Here is a 24,661-nt window from a genome sequence, read left to right as displayed (position 1 = left end):
TTCAGAAATGAGTTGACCAGAAAACTATATCAGAGGCAACTTATCAATAAATATTTACTCTTACAGATGATGAAAATGATGTGACTCTTGTAACTCACATGTAGCACATCACTTTCAGAAATCCAACAAAGCAGCTCTGCATTAAGGTCTCAGCAAGACTGTAGTTCTTTGTGTCTCAAACACTTAAACTTTTTTTTGTTTTTGCAAGAGAACTCTCTGGAAGTCAGATAACACCTTCATTTTAAAAAAAAAGCCTCAAGTGTTTATGTCCAAATGGGTCAGTTGTTTTCACTTAACTCGATATTCCTCTTGGTGTCTCAGCAATTCAACCTAGCACAAAGAGGAACAGCTCTTCTTTAGTTGTATTCTCTTAAACCTAGAGTTAATCTGGCCCTGTAATCAGTGACACAGGCTTGCTCTGTTTTGTTAGTGTTTTAAGTAGGATTGAATTTACACATTTTCTATAGATGAACAGTGAATAAAGTTCGTTCAGCTCACATTTTTACTGCAGAAGGGAAAGATAAAGATGCGATTTGGCCGAAGGAGATCTGCAGTTCTGTTGGAGAATATGGAAATTTTCAACACATTTTTTAATATGTCAGCAGTAAAGCCTCTGGACAGAAAATAACTCAGTGAACAGCAGGAGTAGACATGTTTCCCAATGTACAGACCTGTCTTGCGCACAATTAAACTACATTAATATATAGTACTAGGCTGTATATTTTAGCACTGAATTTTCTCACCAGTCACTTTCTGTTTAGATGCAGTCCTTTGGTGCCTCAGTTATGACTTAAGATGCATCGAACACTACCCGGATCGGCGGGTAGTGTTCGATGCATCGGGGATCAATTTATTGCGTCTCCTCTGGACGCGATAAATCGATCCGCTGATCGACGCCTGGACTCCACCTCAGCAGGAGGAGTAAGCAGAGTCGACGGGGAAGCCGCGGCAGTTGACTCGCCGCCGCGAGGACGGCCAGGTAAGTTGAACTAAGATACTTCGACTTCAGCTACTCAAATAGTGTAGCTGAAGTTGTGTATCTTAATTCGAACCTCCCCACTAGTGTAGCGCAGGCCTTAGAAGTTTAATTTTTGCATATTTTTAAATTAAGAAATCACTAACTGCCTTGTGAAATGCAAAGAATAGCTTAACAGGTATCTTCAGTGGCCTCCCTCTTCTTTTGTTGACCCACAATTGAAACCTTACATTGCTTCCTCACTAGTGGCTAAGGTGATTCTGAAATTTTCCAAAACAAATACTCAATCTTACTTAAGATCTACTAATGGACAAAGGGGAACACATGTCTTGATGTTGCATGTAATGTTGGAACTATTCTGTTTGTGGGAGGAGGGGGCAAGTCGGTTATACTGAATATAGTATTTGTCTTGTGATTCCGGCATTATTTTGCACAATACATGTTCTCTTTTTTTCAAAATTTAGTTGCACTTTCTTATAAATGGAGTTGTTGGAGTGTGATGCTCTAATGACATGCATTTTCACTTAATATTAATTAAATGAGCTGTATGTCTGTGTATCATTTAGTTCAACTAACTCCCTTCTGTCACTCCTGCTTCTCCAAGGTAGGATAGGGTCCTCAAATGCTGCTGCATTGTTGCTCCTTAGAAAAGGGAAGCTCCTGCTGCCATTCCAAATAGGGGAAGAGGCCATGGTGTGAGTATGGTGCTATGCAGACTGGGCTAGAATTGTCCTGTGTGATAGTGCACCTAGGGCTTCAGACTGTAATCCAGTCCTGCACACTTTGCGTTCCAGGTGGGAAGGAGTTCTGCCGGCAGCTCATCAGTTCAGCTCTGTGCTGCCCTATTATATTCCCGTGGCTCGCTTTCAGAAATAAGCAAGCGCAGTCCTAATCATCCAGGAGAACTCTAGGCCAGCTTTCTGACTCCCCCTTTTGTGAGTAGCAGTGTGGCTTATGTGGAGAAAGCAGCACAGAAAGAGGTGCCCCTCCAGTGTGATGCTCTGGCAAAACAAGGCTAATGCAATCCTTGGATGTATAAATGAAGGAGTAGTAAAGAGAAGTGGGGAATTGATTTTATCTTTGAGTATAGTATTGGTAATATCAATGCTGGAATACTGCACCCAGTTCTGGTGTCCACATTTGAAAAAGGATGTTGAAAAACTGGAGACGGTGGAAAAAAGAGCCACACAAATTATTTGAGATCTGGAAAAAATACCTTATAATTACCGTAAAAATCCCCAAATTTATCCATTCCTTCCACATGTGGTGCTGTCCTCATCTTCTCCATAAACCTTCACCCTTAACTTGTCGTGTTTGCCACCTAATCTTTGGTGTTACCCGCTTTCATTTTCTCTTTATGTTCTAGGATGCTTATCTAAGGTGAGTGTTCTATGTTGATTAGTAAGACTCTTTCCTGCGATCACCTTGCAGTCGTTTATATCTTTTTTTGGTTTTTTTCTAGGAAATGTGAAAAATAGTCAGTCTGGCTCCCACTCTTGTTGGTAATAAGCTGTTCATCTCTTTTTGTAAAGAATGCGTTGCGTTAGATACTATTAGGTCATGAGATTATATCAGGTGCAATATGCTTTCTCTTTTGTCATGTAAAGTTCCATAGCCCTGGCCCTGTGTTGTCTGCTATATCCATGCCTGGTTCTTCCAGCATGTCCATTTAAGTTGGTGCCAGTAATTATTTCCTCATTTTCTGGAACTTGCTGAATAGCATTATCCGACATCTTCCAGAGAGTTGGTTTCTCATCCTCAGCACAGCCAGATTAGGAAGCATTTAGTAATCCACCTTCAAAAGCCAGCTTGACCATCGTTAACCTCTCACGGATTCTATTTATTGTCACCACTCTTTCCTTTATTTTACTATTGAGATACAGCTACTCTGTTTCTTGAGTTGAAGGCCCCACAGTAAATTATTTTGTATTCTTCCCCAATCTCTTTTGCCTTTTCCACTTTCCATTTTATTTCCCAGATACATGCTATCTGTACTTTCTGCCTGATTGCCTTCTATGATGAGATAACGGGCTCTGTGGGTATGGGAAAAGCGGTGGATGTGATATATCTTGACTTTAGCAAAGCTTTTGATACAATCTCCCACAGTATTCTTGCCAGCAAGTTAAAGAAGTATGGCTTGGATGAATGGACTATAAGGTGGATAGAAAGCTGGCTCGATTGTTGGGCTCAACGGGTAGTGATCACGGCTCAATGTCTAGTTGGTATCCGGTATCAAGCGGAGTTCCCCAGGGGTCAGTCCTGGGGCTGGTTTTGTTTAACATCTTCATCAGTGATCTAGATGATGGGATGAATTGCATCCTCAGCAAATGCGCAGATTACACTAAGCTCAGGGGAGAGATAGAGACGGTGGAGGGTAGGAATAGGGTCCAGAGTGTCCTAGACAAATTAGAGGATTGGGTCAAAAGAAATCTGATGAGGTTCAACAAGGACAAGTGCAGAGTCCTGCACTTAGGAAAGAAGAATCCCATGCACCACTACAGGCTGGGATCTGACTGACTAAGCAGCAGTTCTGCAGAAAAGGACCTGGGGATTACAGTGGACAAGAAGCTGGATATGAGTCGGCAGTGTGCCCTTGTTGCCAAAAAGGCCAATGACATATTGGGCTGTATTAATAGGCGCATTGCCAGCGGATCGAGGGAAGTGATTATTCCCCTATATTGGGCATTAGTGAGGCCATACCTGGGGTATTATGTCCAGTTTTGGTCCCCACCCCCCCTCCCCACAGAAGGGATGTGGACAAATTGGAGAGAGTCCATGGGGGGCATCGAAAATTATTAGAGGGCTCGGGCACATGACAACTATGAGAGAGGTTGAGGGAACTGGGGTTATTTAGTCTGCAGAAGAGAAGAGTGAGGTGGGATTTGATAGCAGCCTTCAACTACCTGAATGGGGATTCCAAAAAGGATGGAGTTCGGCTGTTCTCAGTGGTACCAGATGACAGAACAAGGAGCAATGGCCTCAAGTTGCAATGGGGGAGGTCTAGGTTGGATATTAGGAAACACTGTTTTACTAGGAGGGTGATGAAGCACTGGAATGGGTTACCTAGGGAGGTGGTGGAATCTCCATCTTTAGAGGTTTTTAAGGCGCAGCTTGACAGAGCCCTGGCTAGGATGATTTAGTTGGTGTCGGTCCAGCTTTGAGCAGGGGATTGAACTAGATGACCTCCTGAGGTCTCTTCCAGCCCTCATCTTCTATGAGTCTACCATCTTCCTCTTCAGTGTTTCCTAGCCCCATGCTACTGCCAGTTACTGGACCATCATTCCAATGTACCAGTCTGATCTTCGGTTTCTGGACTAACTTCATTAACTGCATGTTTCTGAAGTTACATTATAGCCCTCACATACAATACTTGGCCAGGGGCACCGTGCATCATTTCTAGAGAATACTCTCCCATTGTCTTGATTTATATGAGGACTCATAGTGTCAGTTTATGGGAAATTTTTATGTCCGGCTGCCAACCTGGCGCAAGCCTGCCTCCTTTTTCTTGGTCCTTGCAATGATGACAGATATATTGGAGAGTGCTAAACTAGTTGTGGGTGAATCAAAAGAGAGAGCCTTTATTCAAAAAGCAACTTGGTGTTGGAGTAAATTAGACATGGAGTGATGAGAGAGAAAAAAAATTAAAGTAGTAGGAGCAAACGAGGTGGAGGGATAGTAGTATGCAAAGAAATTGCCCAGGAATGTAGTTACAAAAGCGAAAGCAAATGTTTTGGAGAAATTTAATGTAAGACTTATAACAAAGGCGGGGGGAAAGGGACTGTATAGACAAGTGAAAGGACAAGACAGAAGTACCAAAGATATATAAAGGAAGTGAGGTTCATCAAAGATGAAGCTTGTATGGTATTGATTAATTGTCATATAAAGGATTGATGGAAAAGGCATTTTGAACAGCTTTTAAAAGAATAAAATCCAAGAGAGTAATGCTATTTTATGCTCTACTATACCAAAGTTCATCATTCTATCAGACCAGATGAAGTGGCAAGTGCTCTAAAAGAAATGGAAAATAAGGCTGAGGCCCAAACAGAATCGCTATTGAGGCATGGAAAATCTTGGAATAGAAGATATCCCTCTGCTGGCATTCTTGTTCAGCTCCATCATGTGATGGGAAAAGATACTAAACGTGTGGAGGAAAAGGGTCTTGGTGCCAAGATACAAGGAAAAAGGTGGTTGGTATTGATCTGGAAAAGACCTTTGACAGAGTTCCAAGACAAGTCATCTGGTGGTATACGAGGGAGAAGATGGTACCAGAACTTTGTGTGGATTGGTCAAGCCATATATGTAGGTTGTATGTCAATATTCAGAACTTCTGGTAGTGAAACAGATAAACTCTCGGTAAAGGTAGGAGTGTGTCAGGGATCAACACTGAGTTCTACCTTGTTTATCCTTGTCCTGGATACCCTCTCAAGGAATATACAGAAGCAGGCATCTTGATGCATGCTGTTGCAGATACCATTCTGTACAGTGAGGAGAAAGATAGGTAGTCTAGAAAAGGATTTTGATAACTGGAGAGAGATGTTGGAGAGACATGAGCTCAAAATAAGCAGAGGAAAAATAGAGTATATGGTATGCAGCTTGAATGATGTGAACATTGAAGGCTTATTCTTGAAACTAGATGGGCCAACTGTTAACAGAAAACACAGTTTCAAGTATCTGGGTTCCAGAATCCTGGAAAATGGGGAAACAGAGGACAAAATTAGAACTAGGATAATAAATGTCTCACTCAAATGGACAGAAATAAGTGGTGTAATGTGTGACAGAAAGATGCCAGTAAGATTAAAAGGGAAGGTCAGACTGATTCTCTAGGAACTCTTCCAAACTTCAGTGCAGTAAAGGACTGGTGCCTTTGTACTGGGCGAAAAAGTTAAAAATGATTGCTTTGAACTCTTTCAGGTAACTGTCAAAACGCTTTTTCAAAGGCAAAATTTACTTTCAGATGTGCCATCTATATGACCTGAAGTGCTTTTCTCTAAGTCTGTGTGTCCAATAGCATTTTATGTGTTTCACAATTGTTAAATGATCTGAAACATATTTGCATTCTATTATCTGCATAGTGTTTAATGCAGTGTTTTTTTCTTTCAAATTGTGATTTTGTTTTACAGGTGATTTTCCTGACCACGTTGTTTTATCTATTAAGTTCCAGTGATGAGTATTATAAACCAGTGAAGTGGGTGATTAGCTTGACACCTTTGTCTCAACCAGGCCCATCCTCAAATATTGTTGGCCAGTCTGTGGAAGAGGCCATAAGGTATGTTGTTGCTTTCTCGCTAGCTGTGGAAAACAATTTCTTTGTGAGATTGGTATATTTTTTTTTGTATTGAATAATTTTAGTTTAGTTTAATTTTAGCTGTTTGTGTTAAGGATATGCAGTTGTGGCTGCTCATATTTCAAGGACTTAGAGTATGTTAATAACAGACCAGTGTGTCCCTGTTGGGAAGAGGCAGAGAAGAAAATCTTGATCCAGATTGCTCCACACTAAATGTGCCACCTCTGTCTCTCCCCCTTTCCTTCCTGAACCCTGCCTGCCCCAATTCTTGGAACTTTTGAAAAATACATTTTTTTACTGAGACATTTTATAATACAACTGTTTTTAATTATACAGTTACTGATTTTGTGATAATTAAATAAAGATGTTTCTAGGTATCCTCTTACAGTAGCAGCTTACAGACATTAGTATGATTGACTATATCTGCTTTTCATCCCATGGCATGAGGGAACAGAGCAGCCACAATGGTAGAGACTATCTTCTTTGCTTTTTTGATTTAGTCTGTGTACATGTTATTAGATTACTAAGTAGAGCTGCACTAAGTAAACTCATCCTGTTTGCAATTGTGCTTCTGTGCTTTAGTGCCTGACCAGTTTCTCCCAAGTTGTCTTTCCATGATCCCATACGTTTCTATAGCATCTTTGATTGCACAGTGGCAGAGGCTAGCTTCTTTGTTTTGTTGATTACGGCTATGTGTATACTCCTAGCTTCAAAGTGTCATTCACCAAAGAATTTGTTTCATTTTGTAGACCCACGTCACAGATAATTCAATGGACTGGATCAGTATGTAGGAAAACAATGAACTGGAGGGGATGGGAAACTAAGGGAGGAGAGAAGTAAAGCCAGAGAAGCAAGGTGTAGGGAAGGAGAGAGACAACGGGCATCAGTGGTAGATAAAACAGAGCAAACTATTGGGAGTATAAGGGGATGCTGGTCTGCCTTACTGACAGAGACTTTATTTTGAAGATGCAAGAAGCCAAATTTAGCTTTAAAAGAATGCAGATGTAAAGATATGCTATCGGGTCTCTTTAGTTTACCCTTGTTCCCTAATCCCTGTATGCTTTTCTTTTCCTATCCTCACTCTGTTAACATTCAGGGTAGAATTTAGATTAAGTCGTGCACACATCTACAGAATTTGCCATAACACTGAGCGTATATCTACACTACAGTGGTCCAGTGATGGCACTGCAGCTGTGCCAGTGTCGTGCAACTGCTGCTTATATTGATGGAAGGGGTTTTTCTGTCGATATTATTAATCCACCTGTCCAAAAGGCAGTAGCTAGATTGGCAGAAGAACTCTTCCAATGACTTAGCTGCCTGTACACAGTGGGTTAGGTAGACCTAGCTACGGTGCTCAGGCCATGACATTTTCCAGGGCCCTGAGCAACATAGCTATGTCAATCTAATTTTTAAGTATAGACTTGGTCTGATATGGGATTTTCATGCCAAAACATATGCTTTAGGAACTTTGGGGCAGTTCTATGGGCTGTTATACAGATCAGACTTGATGATCACAATGGTCCCTTCTGGCCTTGGAATCAATAGATGCGTTACATTAGCTGCAGCCTTGAGGGTGGAATAAATACAGTGGGTTATGTAGAGCAGCAGAAAGGAGAATGAAAGGACTTACTCTTTGTGATAATCCGGTTTCCATAAGTCAGTTTTTGCTGAACTTAATGGCCGATTTCTTGAGGACTAGTGGTCAGAATAGACTAATGGTGAGGACTTATCTTGAATTATTACTCTTAGTGTGATTTGATGCATATTGTTATATATAGATATATATCTGATTGTTCATTGTTTGTCAGATCTCATGCCATTTGGAAAATAATTATGATTCTGTCAGTTCATCAGGCTGTCTGCAGGAAAATTGCTTGTTTGTCACAGTGTAGCAAGTATCTTTTCTTTTTAAAAAAAAAAATCCATTCTTCCCAGATTCTGACCTTGAAGGAGAGTAATAAGCTAAAACTGCATGTGCATCTGATATGGTTTATATATTAAATCTATAGATATGATTTTTGTCATGGTAAAACAGTTCGTAATTCATAGCACAGTCTTGGTAAGAAATAGATAATTTCACACTATAATAATGGGAACCTTGTGGACCCTGCTGCTGCATGTTAACAGTTTGTTAGTTGGCTTTGATCTAGTCCTCTTTTGAAAAGTGATTAGATCAGAGCAAACTAGCGAATTGTTAATGCGTGGCAGCTGATCAAAGTAGACTAACAAACTGTTAAAGCAGGGCAGCACATAAATGGCAAAATTCACGGGTTCCATGACACTGGTGACCACCATGACATAATTGTAGCCTTAGTTAAATCACATGCTGATGAATAGTAGTCTGGGATGTACAGTAATAGGATCAAGATACTCTGCTGGTATGAATTATAACATCATAATGGCACTCCTCTAGTTTCTTTTATCTTAGACTCTCATAGCATTTTACAACCGTTAATTCAGCCTCAAAACATCTCTGTGCATCCACCTATGCCAAATGACTTAGTGATATTAGTGTAATGGGAGCTACCAGAGATGAAGTTTATAATCTTCTCTAAAGGCATCATGAGTGCATAATTCTCACTCTTGGTGCTCATGCCTCTAAACCAGTGATTCTCAACCTATTTACCATTGTGGGCCGCATATGCAGCTCTCTATGTAGTATGTGGGCTGCAGCCACAGAATATATATAGTAACTATGGCCCTGAGCATGTTGCATGGGATCACAGCTGTGTGCTGACTGGGCCTCGGGTTGAGAACCACTGCTCTAAACACTACCCGACAGGGCATGTTCCAGACACCTGAGTTGAGGCCACAGAACGTTTCAGTCAGTCCTTTTCTGATAGTGTTCAGTGAAGAAGCTGTCTCATAAATGTTACCCAGTGATTCTCAACTTCAGCTATGGCTCTATTGCTCATAGTTCTTTAAACAAGATTCAGAGTATCCTTTATCCGATTTCCAATCAATAGCAACCATTTTAGTTGGTACGTTGGTGTTTTTTCAACAGGGCATAACTATGCAGCTGGTTTACTATTTATTATTTAAAATGAGTTGGTGCCCAGAAGTGTGAAATACTGCCAAATGCTAGGTAAGATGCACTCATAGGAACAGGGAAAGTACAACCAAAAAAGATTCATGCTTCAAGGGTTCTGCCTCAGTGTTTTGGGTCAGTGAGAGGCTTTAGTAGCTCAATTTGTGTTTTGGCTTTCAGCAGTCATTCATTAAAGGTTCCAGTGGTGGAAGAGGGGCAATAATCTCCCATGAAATAGCATGTTTGACAGACTTACCAAGTGCAGTTTGGTCTCCCATGGACAATCTGTAGTGGTTTTTATTCTTCTGTGTTCCATTGATGCCAGATCTGCAAAGTTGATGACACCTTCTCCCTGAACTGATTGAGCTATGAGCCTTTGTGTGGACAAGCCCATCTTAGGTTGGCCCTCTGCTGTGCGCCATGTGTTCTACTCCTGCTTGTTCCTTTCTCATGTAATCAGATTGTGGAGGTGCACTTGAGCAGGAAGCTAGACCCACAACTGGGCAGTGCAACAGCCCACAGAATACTCTTCTAAGTACTTAGAGCATACATTCACGTGGATCCTGCTTTGAATCATGCCTCTGAGGGTATGCCTTCACTGCAGTGTAAACCCAGGATTAGTAGAATTTGAGTTAGCAGCCTGAAGCTCCAGCATCTAGACTGCAATATGCACACTTGAGTACAATCACCCATATCCCAGACTTCCTAGCACTCTCCCCAAAATTTGGTTGCTCTAGCCCTTCATTTGTGGTGCACTGTGGGAAAACTCGAATGTCCACCAAACTTGACTCTAGAGGATAAAGAGAGTCAGCCTATGGGACTGTGGAATACTGTTGGCAAACTCCCAGAGCCTGAGTCCACTGGGACAGCATCTACACTACAAAGCAATGAGGCTTGAACCCTGGGTCCAAGTTGGGTCAGGCTCGGGCCCTCCACCCCACAAGGTCCTGGGATCCTGAATCTGAGCCCTGGGTTAACGCAGTTTGTGTGTAGATGGAAAGAGGATTAGAGCTGAGCCTTTGTTTGAACCCTGGGCTTACGTTGTAGTGTAAACTGCTCTGAGTCCTAGGGTTGAACTTGGAATGAACTTAAGATATTAGAAAATTCATGTAGTGTTTTTTGTTTTTGTTAATACCAGTTCCCTAGGTAATACTTTAACTTAAAGAATTGTGTTGAAATGACTGATTTTATTTCTCACAGCTATGATCTGGCAGGCCTGCAGTTAGTCAAGTGAAGGTGAAGATTCAGTCTATCCAAAACTGAACAACTTCCTTTGTCAGTCACGGGAATGTTTAAATCATGGCTCTATGCAAAGCAACCTATTAGTTTTGCTCGATACTTTTACACAGTTGGCACACATTCAGTCTCTAAGGAAGAATACTGCTTATATGGTCCCTTTATCTTACAGTACCTGTTTCTGAAATACTTCTTCTATATAAGACCAGCTCCTCCCACCTGTTTGAGTTATTGAGTTTCAAAATGTTCTTTAATGGAAACCAGTGACATTGATGCAAAGTTTTGGTTTTTGTTGACGTGTTCTGAAAGTTGTTTGTTATTGTTTCATGCCTTGTGAGGTATCTTACCACCTTTTATTTAAAATGAATAAATAAATCATACCTATGAATAGTAGCCCTTATTTCATTTGTAATTATACTCTTTAATTAGCGACATCCCTCAAGATTCTGTCTAAGTTTGAGAATCTGGCACAAAGGTGGTATATTTACTTACCTTGTGATTTTCATTCTTTACCAAGATCGCTTGCAAGATTCCTTTAGGGTTGTAAGGCAGCTCTTTTATCTGTTGTCCTTTCATATCTGGTATTATTCCTTCCTTTTATTCTTTTTAAATGTAATTAGAAATTAGGGAAGATCTTATTTTCTACTCTTGAAAAGAGATGACTGGGCATGTTCAGGGGCCTATGATGTGCTTGAGATTGGTGCATGCTAAGCAGGACAAAGCTCTTAAACCGAGTTTAGGGTGTTTTAGATGATAAAAAATGTTAAGGAAGTACACACTGTAGGCTTGAGACCCAAGTGTAAAACCCTGCAAAATAACAAGATAGATAATTATTCCTTACAGGGATTTCCTACTCCCACCCCCAAACTTCCATCATCCCCCCCAGTGGTCAACTCCTTACTGTGTTGCGAATACAGTTGTTTTCCCCAAACTCCATAAATTCCAACAATCTCTCTGACCACCAGGTTTGGTTTATACATGACAGCTTACGTTGACCTAACTCTGTAAGTATCTACACAACAACAGTTTGTGCTGATGTAAGTCACCCACTACACCGACCTAATAACTCCACCGCCGCAAGAGGTGTATTGCTTAGTTAGAACTAAAAATAATCCATTTTAAACTTAGCTTGAATTATTGGGAAAGAACCTACATCAGTCAACTGGATTGTTTGGCAATCCAAGGGTGTAATGAATGATACTTCAGTAGTGAAGTGTGTTTCTTAAAATTCAGCCAGATCCAATGGTGGAAGAGGGGCAATAGGGACTGTTGATGTCCCATGAAATAGTATATTTGGCAGACTTACACACTTCTTCAGGATTCAGTTGCATGCTAGAACAACCATTATTCCTGAAATAACCCATTCAGTGATCTGTATCATTTATTACCAGTTACGGTGACTGAAATTTCCATTTATTAGATAAGAGCAAGGGGACCAGTCTTTAATTGTTTAATGAAATAAACTAAGATTTGTCTTGTCTTGATACTCAAGCTGCATGTGCTTATATTTTACAATTAATTGAAATAATGAGAGTATAATCAGATCAATTCTGCATCTGTAGACTAGTTGTTTTATTTCCTTAATAATTCATTCATATGATGTCCAAGTAAATTAGAATGATTGGGAGTTAGTGTTGGTTTTCAGAGTACCCCCAAGAGAGTTAGAAGTATTATGTATTTAAATTAATAGTATTGTTAAAAATATGTTGGTGAATTTTGTTCATATAAGAAGCTTGTCCTGCCTAGTTTAAAATGATCACCTGTACTGAATTCTGTGCATATGGGATATGATTCAAAATTATAAATAAAATACTGTTTTGGGTTGACCCAGTCATTCATTAGGTAGTTCTTTGCACTACCACTTGAGACTTCTTATTCCCTAGGCCAGGAGGTCTTGGGGATGTTGCAGAGGCAAATGTTCCATGGCTAGGAGAGAACATGCCTTCCATTGTTCCATAAAGAACTTTATATGGCCTAGCTAGCAGCAGTGTTGGTGACTTTCAGAAAAAGAAACATGCAGCTTTAGTTGCCCAAAGAAGGGATTGATGACACACTACCTTGAGTTGATGGAAATATTTGCTGAGGCTTTCACTCAGGCCTAACAAGAAAACTTGTTTCAGATCTGAACTAGCATTATTGGATTTTACAGGACTTTTGTGTCTACTAGCCATTAATACTTCAGTAAGTGAAAATACTCATAATGTAGTTGTTTGAGGGCTGAGGTGTAAATTACCAAATAAGTGCTTTCCCAGGGCACTAGGAGCTGTCAAAGTCCTTTGTATGACGTTAATTCATAATAACCCAACTACTTCACAGTGTCTTTGATTGACTATTACCACCTTGATTCATGTATCCCTAAAAGTAGAGGGATGATGCTTTTGTCTCCTCATTTCTGAATGGATGAAGTGGTAATTCTCAAGTTCCTGGATCTCTTTAGTAGCAGCATGCATACCTTTGCCTGAACCATTTTCCTTTCCCTTAGCAGCATGTCGTTCTCTTCCTGAATGCACCATACCCTTCTTTCCTGAAGTTCTCATTCTGCTTGCTCTGGTGGAGATATTGCACATGACTAAGTTGCATGTTGTCACGGCCTCAGTGCAATTTAGTGTGTGTGATATTTTCACATGAGTGCATGCACACGGGTATGGCTGTGGCTTAAAGTTATTGCAGCTTTGAGTTTTTGGTGGGGGCTGACCAGTGTTACAGAAGTCCATAAGACCAGTTCAGTGTTTTGACTGGATTCTTGAAACATTCTTATTAGCAAAAGCTCAAATTTTGTAACATCAAGAAGATGATTAGTGTTTGTTTTCCATTTGAAAAGTGTTATCATTATTTTCTTCATCCATTTTTAATACATTTCAAAATCTTGAAATTCTTGGTTATAGAAAATTCTCCCAAATGATCAGAGTTTTTCTGGAAAAGTGGCCTCCAGATTTTAAAGAAAAGGTTCTCCCATCAAAGAAAGGGGCCGAAACAAAGTTGGCTAAAAGTGAAAAGGCAATGTTTGATGCAGAGAGCTATAGTGCTTTGATTGTTCAATCAGGTTTCCATTAACGCTTGAGAACCTTTATTTATAGTAAAAGCTGTTTTGTCCGGTAGCTGAGGGAATGAGGGATGCCGGTAAATGAAAACTGCCAGTTAACTAAGAGGGAGGGAGTTTGGGTGAAGGAGGGAGTGCATGATTGGGGCAAGGGCTTTGGGAGGGAGTTTGGGTGTGGGAGGGGGGTGCCGATGTGGGGTGGGGCGCTTACTTCGGTTGGCTCCCACAAGCAGCGACCTGGCACAGCTGCTTCTAGGCAAAGGCACAGCTCTGTGCACTGCCTCCACTCGCAGGCACCACCACTGCAGCTACCATTGGCTACGGTTCCCAGCCAGTGGGAGCTGCGGAGGCAGCACTCGGGGTGGGGTGGAGGCAACGTGCAGAGCGCCTGTCGCACCTTCACCTAGGAGTAACAGGGACAGGTCACCACTTGTGGGAAGCTGCCCAAGGTATGTGGCCCCCGGATCTGGCACCCCACATTCCCTCCCGTGCCCAAACTCTCTCCCAGGGCCCGCACTCCACACCCCATCCCACACCAAAACTCCCTGCCAGCCCAGCACCAACCAGAATTTCAATGAAGATCAGAAATGCCGGTTTATAGAGGCTTCAGGTTAGTGAAGTGCTGGATAAAACAACATTTATTTTAGTAACTTAGAAGATGTAGAGAGCTGTGTTATGCGAAAGCTACATTAATCACCTAAATGTATCCAGGCTACTGCTTTCACGGAATAGTGGAGAAAATGAGATGGTGATACAGTTCCCAGAGAAAACAATTGTCTTCCAGCGTATTAAGGGTAAAAGTGTATAATATGCGTAGGAAAGCTAGAATGTGTGGATTTTTGACTGCAGTGTTAATAGTATACCTTTTTAATTGAGTGAGTTTTTGTTAACATTTGTTTAATAAATTAAGTCTTGAAAGAAGTCTGCCTGCACTGTATGTCCTTTCAGTACCGGAAGTCTCTCTTACAGAGACTTATGGCTCACAGGAATGCAGAAAAGTGTATTACATTTTCACAATTTATAGTTCTTGTCTGTGTGTATATAGTGTTCATTTGCTTTCCGTGAGTATAATATCTGAACAGGGTGGGAGTAAAAGGTTAAAAATGGCATTTCCAAAATTTCCCTTCTTTCCCCTTTTGCCTTTCTGAAATCAGGATAGAATCCACTTTTTGAATCAGATTTGTGTACAGACTCTATGCTTTGGCCTTGGTGGTGAAAACCTTTCAGATTCACATTCCAAATTAATTCAGTCATGTTTCAGGTTGTGTGCAGAATGAGGCAGACCATAGCTCTATGGAAAGGGTGAACTACCTGATGATCACAGTGGGAGTGTTAATTTTGAAATCTAATGTCAAAATTAACTGTTGGTTAATTACTGCTGGTAATTTTAACAGACATAACCAGCTAACTTGCTTATTTTACAACTTAAAATAGCCTCCCATACCTTCCTATATTCCAAAATCCTAAACTATCCCTCGCTTTATTTATTTCAAATCTCCAGTTTTCCCCGAATGGCTGCAACGGCTGGACTAATACCATTCTCTGACTGTGTCCTAGAGGATAGAGCATGGGACTGAGACTCAGTAGACCTGGGTTTTATTCCCAGCTGTGCCACTGACCTGCTGGTTGACCTTAGGCAGGTCACTTCCCCACCCCCTTTCTGTGCCTCAGTTTCTCCATCTGTAAAATGGAGTAATGATATTGATCTCCTTTCTAAAGAACTTTGACATCTACTGATGTAAAGCATTAGATAATAACCAGTTATTGTTGAAAATAAATGTTTCAGCTGAATATAAACTTAATTTTAATATAAAATTAAATAATAAAAGGCACATTTTAGTTTATTCATTCATTTTACTCTGCAAACTCTCCTCTCATTTATTTTTTTAACGTATCCAGAGCTACTACAGAATTTCTAGTCTTCTGCAACACTCCAGTGCAGCGTTTAGGTCAAGCTGCAAAAAACATATGGGACTATAGTAATATACAGTACTACTCTCAGTGCACAAAATCATTTGTCTGAGAAAATATTATCCTCTTCTAGGCTCTCGCTAAACTAGGGAAATGAGATGTATTTAGCTAACATTAGCTGGTTATGTAAGAGCTTCCATATTGTTTTATAACAAACACTGTCAGTATTGTAACCGACATAGGTTGTTCATTCTGTTTTTGTAGTTACCATCTGCCTCATGTGCCTGACCTTCTAGTTATTGCTCAACCAGATATATTGAGTAGCATTATATGGGAGTCAGTAATTTAAAAAGCTAAAATTTCTTTACCCACCAGACAGCAGGTTTCCAGAAAGTGTTGTTTGTATATTTCCATTCTCATCCAGTTCTCGTCTGGATTGTATGTAAATAAACATATATAATATTTATATATCTGTATGGTATATGTGTTTATAAGTGTATATAAACAGAATTACATATAATTAAGGTATGAAATTGTATGAGGACTATTGTATAATTGTGTACAAGATAAAAGATATATTAAAATTCATGAATAAATACAAGTGTCTTTAAATACCATGTAATATAAAGATGCTTAATTATACTTTTTATAAAACTATACCCGGGGGATGGGGTGTATCTGTATAATAAATGTGCAACTTTAACTATGGCATTTCCAGACATTTTGAGAAATTAACTATGTAACTTTAATTTTCTCCTCATTATATTGCCTCTGCAGATCCACGTTAGGAGTAACAAGCACTGTCTTACAAATTGCCACCCCTCTCAATGCAGTAATCTATCAGGGTCATGCATGTGCATGCTCCTTGGATGCAAAATAAAATCTCTACCTGATAGCAATCCCTCATTTCCTTGCTTCACCAGCCTGAGCAGTCACAATCCTAACCTTCTCCCTGCACAGGATTAGTATTACTCTTTTTTAAAATTGTTTGATAATATTGTGGCATACTATTACTTGAATAGGCAGGGAGGATTTTGGTCTGGCTATGACAAGATGCAGTAAATCTCAGGAATGGTGCACCATGAACAAGGTCAATGCTTTCTCATCTAATTCTGGAGGAGCGAAAACCACCTTAAATTGCTGCTATGAGCAGGCCTGAGTGGTCTTCAAAGGAATCAGTGGCTTGATTTTTTGTTTTGTTTTTGTTAAGTGGACTAATCCATATGCAGACTTGCTTGTCACAAACTGGAACACACAATGTTCAGTGCTCTGTGCCAGAGAATGTAGGCACATTGAAATGGCAGGACAGGACCTGAGTGATCTTGTTCACTTCAACGGATGTAGTTCTTGGATATGTTATGCCTCGTCAGAAACCTACATTTTGTTGTTTTTCAAGCCCAAGTCTCTCCTAATAGTGTGGTTGCTGGGCTGTTGAAGCTGGGGTCACTGTGGGTATGTCTATACTGCCATTAAAAACCTGCAGCTGGCCCGTGCCAGCTGACTTGAGCTCAAGGGTTGTTTAATTGCAGTGTAGATGTTTGGGGTGGAGCCCTGGACTCTAGAATGCAGTGAGATGAGAGGGTTCCAGAGCTTGGGCTGTAGCCTGAGCCCAAATGTTTACACCTCAATTAAAAAGCCTCTTAACCTGAGACCTATGGCTGGCCAGTGCCAGCTGACTTGGAGTCTAATTGCAGTGTAAATGTACCCTGCGTTTCTTTAGTCAATCACATCTTTGTTTTGAAATGATGGGAAACATCTTCTAATCTAAGGAGTCATGTTGGACGAAGTCTTTTTTCAAGTTGATATAGAGTCTAAACTTAAGGCTGGTCCAATTCTGTTCCATTGGCTGACTTTATTTTGGAACATTTGATGTCTCATAAAGACAATCCTCTGTTGATTTACAGCTAAAGTGTACATAACTATCTCTTCTTACCTTTTTACTGTGCAGGGGATGGGACCAAGTCTTTTTTCCCCCCTCTTAACCTAGTAAAATGGCTTCTTAAGGATATGGTAGAAGTATATTCCCAGATTTGTAAATGGATGAGTTTGTGGTATTTAAACTTAATTTTCAAAGTCTCCTACAATTTGAAAACTCATCTACCTATTCCTTCACGTTGCACGTTCACAGTTTTTCTTTGTGGCTGTAACATTAGCCAAGAGATTTTTTTCAACAGGCTCTGATGACACACACGCTTGATCCTGTTTACACCTTCTCCTAAGGACCAAAGACCTCCTATCATTTTGTTTAGTAGAGTGATCTCTGAATTTTACTGAATCAGTCAATTACTTTACCATAATTTTTCCTTTCACATCTTCATGGTGGAATTGGATATATAAAGAAATATTAGTTTTTATCTTGATAGGGCAAACTTTTTTAAGAGGGCTAAAAGATGGTTAGATTTTTTTGTGAAAAGCCACAAACGAGTTGTTTCAGTTCTGCTACTTGCAGCTCATTTTTTGTTTGTACAAAACATTATTCTCTCAATACTCAGTCTAGATCAGATGTTCCGTTTTGAAGAGTAGTGCTTCAGTCTTTTAAGTTAGCAGCTTTCCTTCAGGATCTTCACTGCTAACTAATCTCTTCCTACAGCAGGCTTCATGCTCAGGCAGTGTGATAAAGGACAGAAGTTACCTACCTGTAACTTTTTTCTGAATGTGTTGCCTCTCCAGATCTATACTGACCCCCTCTTGTTTGGAGAATTAAGAGATGTATCCAGAGCTGGAAATTGATAGGTATCTAGGGCATGAGAGCATCAGTTTGAATTACTCAGTTCCTGTGCAGTTTCTGTGTCCATGCTCCCCTTTACAATTGCAAATGTGGCTAGTTTTGTGTATTACATAAAGTTTTAAGTAATACATAATGTTTAAACAGTTGCTATCCCTTTTTAGTATTAAGTTGCACAAAGTATATACCAACCCCCAGTAGTTCCATTATTTAAATAAGTGTTCAGGGTATTAATTGTAGTAAGGTTTTCCTCAGTGACTAACAAAAATGTGTAAAGCTTGTTCTTGTTAGCGTGTCTCTCCTAGGTTTGTATGAGGCAGAATATTGGAGTTATCCTGTTTCAAATAATGTCTCTATTCATTCTCTACAGGATAGCTCATGGTAAAAGAAATTTTATTTTAGTTTTTTACTTTCCAGATGTGCTTTTTCTCCTCCTTTCCCTAACTTCATACTTATAATTTATGGTTACTACCAGTTCTCGCAGTGTACTGACTCCCTACCGCAAGTTACCTGCCTGTGGTGGGTTTACTTTGCCTCTCGTCTGGGTCCTGCTGTTGCCAAATGGCACACTCATAAAAGCGACATTTTCAGCTTCGTCATTAGTTTGCAGTCTTGTAGCCAACTCAGTAACTAAGGCAGAGGATTTTCGCTAAAGCAGGTGGCTGGGGGACGACTGAAAAGTTGACTTCTCTTCCTTTTGTGCATCTCCTGAATCTCTCTGAGAGAGAAAAAGCAAACCAAGTATTCTAGGTTGCCTGAGCTCCCTTATCCCTATTACAGTGAGGATAACTGCCCTTTGCTCTGTGGCAGGCCACCAGCTGGCTTCTGACATGCTATTCACGGTACTATATTTTACAAGTTGTTGGAACAGCATATTTTTTTTCCAAGTTTTAATTATAGTCTCATCCAGTGCTCAGAGTGCGTGTACCCTTAGTATAAAAACATGTTTGTAGTTTAGGATAATGTCCAATAAATTGATCCCTCATAGGTCCACTCTACTGCCTTACATGAAAACTCTCCCTCCAGCCCAGCCACTTGCTCCTCTTTCCCCATTGCTCAGGAAAAACTTTAGGAAACAAATAGGCCTTGTAGAGAACCCTGGAAGTACAATAATACTTTCGGCTGAAGCATGAAGTAGATTCCACAGTCCAGAAGCCCTCACTTGTAAATGTCATCCTTCCATCCTTTCTTTGTGTGACTAGCAGCTGTTTGCCTCATGTGATCTCAGAGGTATCTCATGGAGGAAAGATAGTGTGAGATAACCAGGAGCCAACTCATTTAAGGCCTAATTAGAGAAAATCACCGTAAATTTCACTAAGAAATTAAGAGGGAGCTCTAGCCTCACTGCATTAACTCTAATCCGGTACTAACTAGAAAAAGTCAGGAATCACCATATTAGAATCTACAACTCTATGGCTAAGTAGAGATGATAAAAATGTATTTTTGGTCACTGCTGCTATGTAACTATCCAGAAGTACGTGGCGATCCAGCATGATCCCCGCCCCCAGATTTTGAGCTTGAACAGCGCAAGGTGAGCACTCTTACTATTCTTTTGTTTTCTCATGTGTGTGCCTTTTGCAGTTAAGTAAAACCAAGAATATCAAGATATGCCATACACTGTTCTTGAATTTCTGTAATCCCATTTACAGACCATAGCTCTTCCAAGTGATGTCTCATCCACAAGGTGTTCCTAAGTGATGCATTTTGCATTTGGCTTTCTGACTTTGTTGAAACATGTAAAGACTAAGGAACATTCACACCTCCCTATTGGATTACACATCTGAGCAGCTTCAAAAGCTCGCATTAATCCTTCCTGTGTAAGTGAAAATATTAGCTTGCTAAATTGGCTCAAAAAAGTTTGCCTCTTTTTATGGTAATATAGAACTTTATGATTTTTGCACAAAACCACTCAGAGGGTCTGTCATCATGTAGATGGAGGAGATAATGCATAATGTTGATATCAGTTACTAAAATGACTAACTGGGCTCACATTCAGAGATGTGCTTCATGGTTATGATAGCAGAAACTGGATCCAAATGTTGAGAAGTTTTGAGTGTAACAAATTTAAGCCTGTCCAGTCAATTTCCTCATTTTTATTTTTCTAATGGCATATGCATAATGAATCACTGGCTTATCAGTGTAAATGCTATCAGACTTACTTAAAAGCTCTGCCTACTGCATTATCAATAAGAAAAAATAACAAAAATAACTTATCTAAGTAAATACGCAGCTCTAAAGCAATGTAGTGATTTTTTTTATGATCTCGTTAAGATTAGTTCTTAGTGATCTGTGCAGATTATATACTCATTGAAACACTGGCATATTAAGAAAATATACTAGCTATTGCTAATTATAAAAGACATTGTCTGAAATCCCTTTATTTTAAGCTCTGAGTGCAGGGCATAAGTGGATGCAGTTCTTACAGATTTCACTTTGTTATTAAAATGAATTTGATCCTCTATTTCAAGTGCTTTCCTGTGTGCCGAAAGCAGATTTGCAATTGTTTTCTAATACACAAAGTTATATTTAGAAATCCAAAGGGGTTTTTTGGCTCATGGAGTTGTTTCTGTTTACTATTGTATTTATCATAGTAGGACTGTCCTCTTTTCTTTCATAGGCTATGGGGAACTTTGCAGTGACTGAGTACCCAAAAATCTCTTTCAAGTAGCTGTAGACAGAACAGTTTAATTTCAAGTGAGGTTGGTACCTCAGACACCTGCCTCAAGCCAGAGCTCATAAACTGAAAACTAATATCCATCCACTCTCAAAAATCTCTTTGGAGACCATGTATCATGCTAATTTTGGCGAAGTATACAAGCATCTTCTAACAAAGAGTAAGCAGAGAGACACTGTGGGGATACTTTTCAGTGATTTTTTTGGCTACACATATTAACCTTAACTTTATTTGTGTAGCAGCTCATATTCAGTTTCAAAGAACATTATAAACCTGAGGATTTAAAAGTTTCATGTTAAGCCATACTGGAACCTGGGTTCCCACAACCAGTGTTTAAGTATTAAAGCGTAGCAGAATCCTCCTAATTATGATTTTTTCTTATTTTTGAAGGCTCCTGACAAGTTATATAGCAATTTAAAAAAAAATTCACTTCCCCAATTAGGGGCCTCACTTAATGATTGCAGACCCCTCTCCTTGTTGACAAAGAAGAAGGGTTTGCTCCATTATTAGAAGGGAACGCCTTGGGATGGGTTCAAGAGCTAGAAGAGCCTGACGGACGAGGAAACTACTTGGGCAAGGATTAGGCGAAGATGGGAGGGAAGAGACGAATTCTTAGTGTTACGAGGAGGAGAGCCCTCAGTAGGTATAGTTGAAATGTTTTTTTATTACTTCCTTCCAGGCTTGGTGGTACATATGTAGCATTTCCTCTTTGTGAGCAACTCTGAAGGCTTTCGTCTCCAAAACCTAAAGATCTTGGACATGGAAACCCACTACAGACAAAATTGTATACAGGGTTTAAACTGACACTTGCCACGCTAGTTTTGAGAAGCTAGTGAGTAAAAAAGAACAGGAATTTCAGTTAATCAGAACAGAACTTACATTTTTTCTGACACTTCAGATATAATTTATTTTGATAGTATAAGTAATTAAAAACAGAACTAGTGAACAGACTTTCATTACAAGAAAATTAGTCCTGTTTGTAGAGAACTGGCATATTGCGTTCAATGTAATAGAAAAGGTGATTGCAGAAATAATGCTGATTGTTTTATCTAATAGTTGAAATATGTTGAAAAGTTGAAAGCTCTGATGTTTAGCTTGCTTAATGTAATATGTTTTTCTTTGTAAAGATTTGAGCTGTTTCCTTCTAACATAACTTGTAGTATATTATATATTTTGCATTAACCAGGACACGAAGTATTTTATTTCAGACTATGCTTTCCCCATGTGGTACTATGGCAAATGAGATCAGCTATAGTGCTCAGGGTGTTTTCAGTGAAGCGTCAACAACATTGCAAACTACTCCCTCCCCACCCCGCCACCCATATTAATCTGAATTTGTTAACTTTCAGGTCACTGTTCAAAATATTTTTTTTTTCTCTGCCATGTCTTTTCTGGGCAAGTGGCTGAATGTTTTGTGTTTGACAACAAGCTTCTAGTTTAGGTCTCTTTGAGGATTTCACGTTTGAGACATTAGTCCTAATTTTTAAGTTCTGTATATATACCCACAGCTTCACATAGGTGCATTTTAAATTACTAGATATACATAAATTTCTACAAAAACATTTGATACATTATACAGCTCCTAAAATGTGGGAGTAAGGTGGCAACAGGGAGAGGATAGCAGGAGGCAGTTAAAATCATTGGGTTCTTAAGTCCCAGCAGAGGGATGACGTAGATGATGATTAGCCAGGGAAGGCACATAAAGCTAATAAGTAGAGCTGTGTGAATAACTGAATTTTCAGCTCACAGGCAGTTTAGAAAAAAGGGGGGGGGTCATTTTGAGTTTAACGGAATCTGACAATTGTGAAAATTTTGGCAAATCAAAAAAAATCCACTTTGAGTTGAGCGCATCCTTTGGCATAGGGAATAAATGGATAATTTATTCATCATTAGAATTTAACCAAGTAACCTACATCACTAGTAGTATGATGCACTTGGACATGTGTTTTGATATTCCCCCCTTTTGTAATCAGTAGTTTAATTGGGTTTCTTTGATCATTCTAGAGGTGTGTTTGATGCTTCTCTCAAAATGGCTGGGTTCTATGGACTGTACACCTGGCTCACTCACACCATATTTGGAATTAATATTGTCTTCATACCATCAGGTGAGAACCAAAACAAATGTTGTTTATTTTACAGATGGTAGCTGTGTATCCTTTTATTGTGCAGTGGCAGTAGTGATTAAATATTTCTTGTATAAAGACCTTTGTTTGAAATATTAATAATTACACATGCAGACTATGCTAAAAGAACTTTTTAAGATTTCAAATTCAAGCTCTCAGAAGTAAGGAAATGCCAGAACTAAGGTTCGTTGTGTGGTCTTAGGCTCACGAGACATCTTGTCCTAATCTACTCCTTTCCCTCCAACACTCCAGTTTTTGTTCCTTCTGCAATAAGGCTGCTGCCTTTGCCACACTTTGAGAGTGCCATTGGGGGTTGTCATTAAGCGCACAGGAGAAAGGAGGCTTTTTGGTGTCAGCATCAGTGCCTGGCCCCACTCCAGCCTGGAGGAGCCACAATGAGGGAAGCCTGTCTTTTTGCTCCTGTGGCCCTGAGCTAGAGAGACCACATGCTCTCTCTAGCTCCTGTGGCCCTGAGCTAGAGAGAGCATGTGGTCTGTGGGGATGGCATATGCAAAAGCCTGTCTCTCTCTCTCTCTCTCTCTCTCTCTCACACATACAAGCTGCGAGGGGATGAAGCATGCTCACTCACTCTGTTGCGTTGGCACATGCCCCCATCTGAATGACATTAGCAGTTGTTAGAGTCTGGAGCATGATCAGTGAGGAGAGAAGCTTTTTGTTTGTTTGTTTTTAAGCACCTACATTCTCTGAAATCTCTACTTTTCAAAGACTTATAGGTCAGTCAAATTTGGGCATGCGTCCTGGGGACAGCAAAAGCCACATCCCTGACAGATTTCCACTCCCTGCTCTAAAGCATGGGATAGTAGAGCTGTTCAAAAGAATTTTTTTCCTAGCCTCATTTTTGGAAATGCTGAAGCTTTTATTATTGAGGGGGTGGGGAGAGAGAGCCTACCTGAGACAGGCAGATGACATGATGTCAAATTTCAGTGGAAATGGTTAAAGTTTAGCAAAGCTGTAAGGAACTGAAAACAAGGCTTTTAAAAAAGGGAAGTGTTGGGCAACCGTAATAACAGGTAGCTTTACAAGCCCTGTCTAAAAATTTAATTTTTTTTAATAATTTCCATATTGCTGATCACAACTGTATTGGTGTATAACTAGTACTCCTGAGGGCATTGTGTGCCGAAAAGTTAATTTCTGTGCACAATATTTTAAAATTCTGCACAATTCTACCATGTCTATTTGTCAAAATAACACTACATAATCATGCCAATGTCAATTATTTTTGTAATTTATTTCAAAATACCTGTCAATAAGAATGTCTGTAACAATACAGACGCACACAAAGATTCCCCTAGAAGTAGAAAGTTAAAGAAACATCTGTCAACCTAGTTCCTGTTTCTCTACTCCCTTTCCCTGCCCAGAGCCCAGCTGTGCACCCCCACCTCCCAAGCCAATACATCTGAACCCTCTCCCTCCCCCCCAGAGCCCAGCCACAAGGGCCCCCCTTGCCCAGATACCCTTCCCCCCAAGTTCAGGGATCCAGAGGGAGAAACAGTCTGATGCTCAGTCCTAGGCTTGCATGGAGTTTCCTAGGCACTACCTTTTCCGTCCCTCAGTGTGTGCTGGGAACTGTAGCTGTCAGGAACTCTTTAGCTCCATCCCCCTCACCCCAGCAGTATCTTCTGTGTGTGAGCTGGACTCTGCTG

The 24,661-nt window shown here is 40.0% G+C and overlaps 1 protein-coding gene across 1 annotated transcript in view; it reads left to right on the top strand.

Annotated features, from left to right (window-relative positions):
• TMEM245 (transmembrane protein 245) overlaps positions 1-24,661 on the top strand; it is a 141,303-nt gene that overhangs the window by 104,751 nt on the left and 11,891 nt on the right. The window contains 2 exon segments of the mRNA XM_032775312.2: positions 6,097-6,242; positions 22,879-22,979. Of these exon segments, the coding sequence (XP_032631203.2) occupies positions 6,097-6,242; positions 22,879-22,979 (247 nt within the window).

This window comes from Chelonoidis abingdonii, chromosome 2, assembly GCF_003597395.2.
Source record: "Chelonoidis abingdonii isolate Lonesome George chromosome 2, CheloAbing_2.0, whole genome shotgun sequence".
In the NCBI taxonomy this organism is placed as follows: Eukaryota; Metazoa; Chordata; order Testudines; family Testudinidae; genus Chelonoidis; species Chelonoidis abingdonii.
This window is presented reverse-complemented; position numbering and strand designations above follow the sequence as displayed.